General features: G+C 32.6%; 1 protein-coding gene across 1 annotated transcript; it reads left to right on the top strand.

Annotated features, from left to right (window-relative positions):
• Positions 1-3293: 3293 nt before the first annotated feature.
• Positions 3294-5516, top strand: LOC124835682 (uncharacterized). Its single transcript, XM_047310651.2, has 2 exons — positions 3294-3726; positions 4435-5516. Exons 1-2 carry the CDS (start codon positions 3421-3423, stop codon positions 5338-5340), a joined length of 1212 nt encoding a protein of 403 aa, XP_047166607.1. The 5' UTR covers positions 3294-3420; the 3' UTR covers positions 5341-5516.
• The last annotated feature ends 2590 nt before the right edge of the window (positions 5517-8106 follow it).

Consider the following 8106-nt stretch of genomic DNA (forward strand, 5'->3'; position numbering starts at 1 on the left):
TTGAAGAAAATATAAGAAGGATAATATAATGAACTTGTGAACATTCATACAAGCTTATTGTTGCTCTACATCGTCTGAACTAAATTTTCTAAGAGAAATAACCATAGAAAAATCTCAGATTTTATTATATTGCCTGTATCCTCTCCTTGATAGTTATCATCTATATTTTCTCTTAACACTCATTGTGTTGTACATTATGAAGAGAATCAAAACACTTGATGTTTAGCTCAGTTGAGTTAAACACTCTAGACAATTGTCTAGGATTGAACCAAAATGGTTAAAATACTTGTATACTAAGAGTGATTAAACTTAGACTAGTTGTGTTGACTAGGTGAACCATGAGTGATGCTAATACTCGTTGTAAACCTAAAGAGATAAAACTTGTGTAATATTTTTGAAGATTAGTGAAACCCCTTAAGAGTTCTTAAGGGATAACTGGACGTAGCTCAGGTTGAGTGAATCAGTATAAAATTTATGCTTTATTGTTTTGCTTCTTCAAACATTTTCCTTAAAACTATTTTTAAAGACAATCGTCTAAACATATATTTTGACTATCAATCTTTTGAAAACCTATCAGATGTTGATTTGCGAAAAATTTTAAAAATACTATTCAACCCCTCCCCCTAGTGTTTTCTTGTGATTTTACATTCCTTGTCAAAAGAGTGAAGGCGCTAACCATGTGGGCAATTTATTTTTCAAGAAAGTGGTAAGACTACATGCCATTTCAAGGAGCATTACATCCGATAGAGATGTAAAAATTGTAAGCCATTTTTGGAAGGTATTGTGAGGTAAGTTAGGTATAAAACTTCTCTTCTCTAAAATGTGTAGTCCTCAAAGATATGGATAAATCAGAGTGGTAATCAAACTCTTTTTCAACTCCTTGGATGATTTATAAATAAAAATTTGTGAACTTTGGAGGAATGGATACCTCATGTGGGATTTGGTTATAATAGGATAGTTCATTCTACTACTTGTATGTCTCCATTTGAGGTAGTCTATGGTTTTAACTCACTAAGTCCCTTCTATTTGTTGCCTTTTTCCTAATATTGATTTTATGACTAACAAAGATAGTCTTGTCAAAGCTAATTTTTTTTAGTAACTTGCATAAGGAAGTGAAGGCACAAATTGAAAATAAAACGAAGAAACTGGCTTCTAAAGCTAAGTAAAGGAGGAAGAAGATGAAGCTTGAACCCAAAGATTGGGTGTGGGTACACCTTAGGAATGAAAGGTTTCCTTCCAAAAGGAAATCTAAGCTCCTTCCTAGAGGAAATCTAAGCTCTTTTCGAAAAGAAATCTAAGCTCCTTCCTAGAAGAGATTGACCTTTTCAAGTTCTTAAGAGAAATAATGATAATGCTTACATTTTGATCTACCTAATGATTATGGAGTAACTTACAGTTTCAACATTAATGACTTGTATCCGTTTGATGAAGGTACTAATTTGAGAAAAAATTCACTTTAAGAAAGGAATGATAAATTACTATCCATTGATTCTATAGAAGAAGAACTTGAGGAAGAGTTATTGCAATTCAAAAGACCTAACAAGGTCAATAAGCAAACATTTAGAAGAACAAATCTTCTCGAGATTCATGATGTTCCATGAAGATTGTAATTCAAAGGACATGAAGATCATGGCTTGGAGTACAATTATAGAATAGTTTAGACAATTCAAAGTATTTGTAATTTTCTTATAATTTTTAAGTAGGCTGTTTCTGTTTTTAAATTTTTAAGTTATTTTTGGATATAATGTGTTTGGGTTTTCTTTTAGGGTTTCTTATGTGGGTTAAGCATTTGTGGCTTTATATAGGGATAACAAATACATATTGGTTGGTCAATAAATGAATTTTGAATTCAATAAGAGAGAATTCTCTTGGTTCTTGTCATAGAACTTTAATTCTTATCAAAGATAGACTTCTTAGTAAAAAATCTTCATTGACTCATTAATCTACTAGATTGTGATGTCCTAACTCTGGTTCTTATCAAACATGAAAATCTTTGTAGTGAATCTTCATTGACTCATAAATATGCTAGATTGTTATGTCCTCGTCTTAATCTTAATTTCACGTTCTTCTCTGATTTATTTTTGTTTATCTCTTAAGGATTCAAATTTAAAAACAATATTATTTTTTTCTATCCCATTTACAAACAATATTATTTTTTCCTGGATAGAATCGTATCACTAATATTAGATTTCCTTGCACTACACCTTCACTTTGCAATTCCTTCACCCTTTGCACTGCCTTAATTTTCGAGAGCTTCAACTGATGCACTCTATTTTGGTTCATAGATTCCTCACAACCAATGTTGTATGTCATAGTTTCCTCACGCCTAATAATCCTTTAAAAGGAATAAGTGTCATAAGACAGTGTCTCACCAAATCAAGCCATAAGTACAATTTTAAATAACAATCTATAAGCATGACTTTGGCAACAACATCTAAGTTTCTTGTATTACATCACAAATTGCGACCACATTTATAATCAACTTTTAACAATATCCAATATTACAATATTATCTAAACCGAATGCATGTGAAAAGCATAATGAATTCTACAATGATTTTTCATTTTAGATTTTACAATCCGACATATGTATTTCACGATAATCCATAATATATAAAAAGTATAAAAGATTGAGATACCAACATTTATTTAGTGTTAATAAAAATTATCTTGGTAAAATAGAATAAATTAGACTCAAAACTAATGATGTTTTCTGGAATTGTATTTTTGTATAAAATTCCACACAAATTTTCTTTTCATTTTAATAAAATTATACTTTCACCAAAGTAGTACCTTCTAAGTTGAAAAAAAGAACATTATATTTTTTAATTGAATTTTTATTATTTAATTATTTTAAGGTGATATGAATATTATTTCATATAATCATTTTAATGTCTTCATATTCGAAAAAAAATGATATTAACGCCTTACATTTTTTAAAACGTGCAAAGAGAAAAATAAAATAATCAAGTTATTCAATTAACAAAAAATTAAAAAACATAACTTATTTAAAAAATATAAAATTTTTAAATACTTAATAGACAACAAGTTTAATAAAAATTTAATTAAAAATATTTAAATTTATAAAAACTTAAAATTTAATTAAAATTAAAAAATGTAGAAAATATTATATATAGAACATGATGCTAAATAAAAATGTACGGTTTCTTTAATTTTATTATTTAAAATGTTTTGTAGAGTGTATACCACCGTGAAAGGGCTAATAAAATAGTTTCAAAAAGAAAAAAAAAATACATAAAAGGGTAATGTAATGATTTAGTTGAAACCATGGCCATTGCGTGAGAAGCATCCCAAAGACTTCCGAGTGACGCCAATAATACCCTTGCCTTTTCTCCCTTCTCTCCCTCTCACCCTTTATAAACAGATTTCTGTGTACGATTTGGTGACTCACTGCAACGGCATGGAGGATAGTTTCAGAGTGCGAGTAGAGAGAGCCTTTGGTTCTCTTCCAATACCCTCTTCTTCTATCAACTCTCTGTGGTCTCTCACCGAAGACGAAATCGATAACGCACGCTCCAAACGAACCCTCCAACCCCAACCCTACCCTTTTTCCAGTTCGCGGGTTCAGCCGGAGGACCTAGACGATCTTGAAGACGACGACGTCGACGAAGAAGCACCACGTGGACCCTCTAAACCCCCCGATTACGATGATGAACAGTGGCAGATTAGGTCTGGTATTGGCCAAGATTGCACCCTCGATTACGAGGTATATATACCATTCATCCCTCTTTATTCTTTTCCCCCAATAATATTTTATCATGAACTAACATTATGCAGTTATAATTTTAATTCAATCAATTTGATGATGAAAATTGCTTCTTTTTTTCCTTTTTGAAAAAAAAAATCATTTAGACCTGCGATGAAGGAAAGCTTTTTCCTTTTAATTTGGGTTTACTATCCCTCTTTTTTGTGTGTGAGGAAATTGTCTAGGAAGAAGATTTAAATATATTGAAGAGTCTGTTACTGTTACCACTTAGTCCCCCCATGGGTTCACTGTTGTTCCACCTTAACTAGCTGTTGTTCCACCTTAACTAGTGGTCTCTAAATTTGAGGGTTTTTTGGTTTAATGTGAAAATTTGTGTAGGAAGATGAGTTTATTGAAGAGTATATTATGAAGGTGATGGACTAAGATTGTATACTTAAATTTCATATATAATGAAACACGTGGATCTAATCGGATGGGGTTGTTTCATTTTAGTTAAATGGTTTTGTGTTTGAACCCATGGTATGCTTGCACCAAATTCCTTTTATTGTGGTTGTTATCATTTGTGTAAGCAAATATATAATTAAACTTGAGAAGGGCTATCTGTTTTTTCTCTGTGATTGTTGTTTTTGTTGTCAGTTTTTGTTACCAGTTTTTCACTGTCAAAGTTTGGATTGGAAAAGAAAATTGAGTGAATCACACTTTATGTAGGAAGAGGAAGATCAATATGACAAACAGGCTATTGGGAAAGAGGATTCGGGTGATCGTGTGTACATGAAGGATGTAAAGGACGATGGAGTTGAGATTAGTTCTAGCAGTGTTTTCCCCACCTCGTTTAGAGATTTTGTGCGAGATCCGCGTGCAAATCATTTGGCTGCAAGGATTAGGCTGAAGCAGGATGATGAAGCCGCTAAAAAGATTGATGCTCTACATGTCTCTGAGAAATCCACACCAGACGTAGGCAGTGGCGGAGATGTTACTAATCCCAAGTCAATTTTGAAGAGTAAGGATAATTCTGGGGAGTCCAGGCCTCAGAAACGGGTTCGGTTTGACCCTGAATGTGATGATAAAGATAATTATGATGATGATGGGCACGAAGAAGCTAGGGATGTTCGCATGAAGACCTCTTCAATGGAAGAGGTTCCTGCTTCGGACCAGTTGTCAAAGTCACAAGAATTTAATTTAGCAGTTCCGGATTACATTCGAAATCCTTCCAGATACACTCGATATACCTTTGATGATTCTCCTAGTGAAATGGATGACAAATCAAACAAGGAAGCATACATGAGCTTCCTTTCGCAGTTGAATAAGGGAACTGCATCTCAAGCGGATGATGTTCTGGATGATCTTCCATCTGTGACCTTTATATCAAAGAAGAAATCCGGTGATTCCTGTATGCGTGACAGTGAGATGGTTTCAAAGCACAAGCTTGATGATGGCGCCGTGAATAGAATAAGCTTCCCTGTTGGCATTGCTGCTGGTGACTCTGAAAACAGTGACGTTTCTGCAATGGAGGAGGATGAACAAGAAGTTGGGGATGTTAAAAAGAGCATGCAGAAGTTCAACCGCAAGTACAGGAAGAAAACCCAAGAGGAGTTGGAGGAGCCAATTGTGTAATATGATGTAGTTAGTTAAGAAACCTTTTCCCCCTTTGTGTCTCTCAGACTAATGGTCCCATTCATACATTTGTTGAACGACATCATGCGCCTTCAGTTTCTGGATGGATAACTGCTGTAGATGTAAACTTTAACTCAAGCTTTATAACAAGAGGTAAAGATTAAGATGTGTTAAAATATTCGTATGTTTAAGAGTATCAAATGCTGAAGAGTTGCCCGTAATTTTCATTTGGTTTAATTCGTTAATTTCAATCTGTTTCGCTGAGTTTATAATGTGGCATGTTACAATTACGTTTTTAGGTTGTATATCACAATTGTATGCAAGAATTAAAAGCATGTGTGTAAAGTTGAATCACGACAATGGGACCCTCAGACAGGAATTGTCATTTATTTCCTACAATGGAGTAAAAGACTGTCACTTCTTTCACCCCAATTATTTCTTCTGCACCTCCCCAATAATTTTAATATCCACTGAAAAGAGAAAACACGTGCACCTCCCTCGCAGTCTAACCTCACAGTTAGGCCGCCGCTGTAACCGCTGTTTGGTGGGTGTTGTACAGAGGTCGAGTTGAATGAGATGCTGAGGGACATTCTGGTGGGTTATTTTGTGGACCGTTCTGAAACGTTTCTTCGAATTCAGAAATATGTTTTGGCTTATTAAAATTTATAATTAACATAAATTATATAATTTAAAACAAAATTTCATTCTTATTTTATTGAGAAACTCAATTACAAATATATCTTATTGAAAACAAAAACTTAAGTTTAAACACTATACCAAATGTCTCGTTATTCATCTCCCTAACATCATATATCTTCCTCACCTGTATTAAATATGTTTCCGTATAATAGATAGAATAACTTTTCAAAAAAGAAAAAAATACAAACTCAAACAACAATTTAAATATAGTCGAATTTTCAAAACATGTCATTAGAACAATTTATATAATCATAAGTTAACTCAATGTTAGGAGTCAATTTGTAACTCTTGCATGCATCTTACTAATACAAGTATAATTTTTTATTACTTTCTTTAGAGGCCTTGACATATACAATTATCACATTCCATTACTTCCCTTGAGAGCCTTGACGAAGTATATAGGTGTCACTTCTCATTATTCTCCTCGAGAGTCTGGCCAAGTTCACCTCTAGTACAACTACGTAGAGTTACCTTTCATCACCTTTTGCTAAGTCACCACATATAAACACGCAAGAAGACAATAAAAGAAAAAATGTAAACTCCTCTTATCTTTTACTCTTCACTTCTTTCTTCTTTCCCATAAAAACTCAACCTCTTTTAAGACTTTCTCCCTTCTTCCTTAACTTGCCATTGTTTATATTTAAACACTCTAGCTTAACTTGCCATTGTTTCTATTTAAACTATCTACCTAGACTTTGTTCTCTTATATATTTATAAGTCTAATATTTTCAAGGAAAATACAATATTTTATTTTCACTTATTATTATCTAACAAAAATATATAATTATATTTAATAATATCTTAAGATATCTTTTAATTTATAACAATATAATAATATCCAAGATTATCAACTCATATACAACAATATCTAAAATATCTTTCCTAATTGAATAATTATTCACAAAATCTTATTTCTTAGAAAATCTTTTACAAATAAAATAAATCCTTTATATTATAATTAACAAACCGTTTTATTTTTTACTTAAAATATTTAACCATATTTATATTTTTTTTAATTATTAAAATTTCCATTCAAGATATGTGATAGGGAGGTTAGTAAAGAAATTGAAGTTTGATGACAATTTTGCATTTTATATAGTATGACACATACATTATGTGTACAATCGAGAAAAATTGAAATTGGTAACAGTGGCAAAATGGGCCAACCTAGCTTGTTTAAGCCAACCCAATATTGCCCCTCTAAAAATGGGCGAGGTCAAGCTGGTGTGCCAGTTGAAAACAGGTTAAACTTTACAACTCGACCTGGTGATAAGTGTCCCATTTAAGTGAATTTTAAGATAATTTTGACACATCTTGTTTTGATTTTGTTTATCTTATGCTTAATTCACCTGTATTTAATTTGCTTTTCAATTCTTGATATCAATAAAGAATCAAATGAAAAATGAACAAAATAGAGGAATTTTAAGCAATTTCTGGCAAACTGAATTTGGTGCGGCTTCAACATGAAACTTAAGGCTTGAGCCACATGAAGAAACCCACCTTAGAGGAAATCCTCAAGCATTGCATCTGAGGCTAGGTCATAAACAATCCTTCCCATAGAAGTTATCTCTGGGGCTGCAATACAAAAGCATGGGGCTTAAACCATAGAGGAAATCCATGTTGGAAGGAAACCTTTGTAATTGTAGCCATGACATCATCGCTGAAGCCACGCCCTGGACAATTTATAAATACAAACCTCATGTCCTTATTTTAGGCATTGAGTGGATGATCAAATATGTAATAATAGAGTAAGAATGAGTTTGTGAGGCTTGAGAGAGATGCTTCCATTGTAAATCTTATGTTTAGATGCTGTTAGGATTACATTGCAATATTTATGAGTAGTTGAACTCTCTTGTGTCGAGGTTGGATGTAATCAATTTTAATTCTTTGTACTTCTACTTCTTGGATATTTATTTATGCTTTCATTCAATCCGTTTATGAATTAGTTTGTGCTTTTTGTTAGATGAACTGATCACTTGCCTTATTTCATTAGCTTGGGATTGAGTAGGAATTGATTCCAAGTTGTGGTCCCACCAATTCTTCTCGTATTTTTAGATGCTAGGAATA

The sequence above is a fragment of the Vigna umbellata genome, chromosome 5 (genome assembly GCF_029865625.1).
Source record: "Vigna umbellata cultivar VRB3 chromosome 5, Vumbellata_1.0, whole genome shotgun sequence".
Taxonomy (NCBI): Eukaryota; Viridiplantae; Streptophyta; class Magnoliopsida; order Fabales; family Fabaceae; genus Vigna; species Vigna umbellata.

What these genes read in the sequence shown, in the direction of transcription:
- LOC124835682 (XM_047310651.2), top strand. Translation starts at nt 3,421, where the DNA reads ATGGAGGATAGTTTCAGAGTGCGAGTAGAGAGAGCCTTTGGTTCTCTT. An exon ending in ATTGCACCCTCGATTACGAG is followed by an intron (nt 3,727 to 4,434) that starts GTATATATACCA and finishes CACTTTATGTAG; the next exon opens with GAAGAGGAAGATCAATATGA.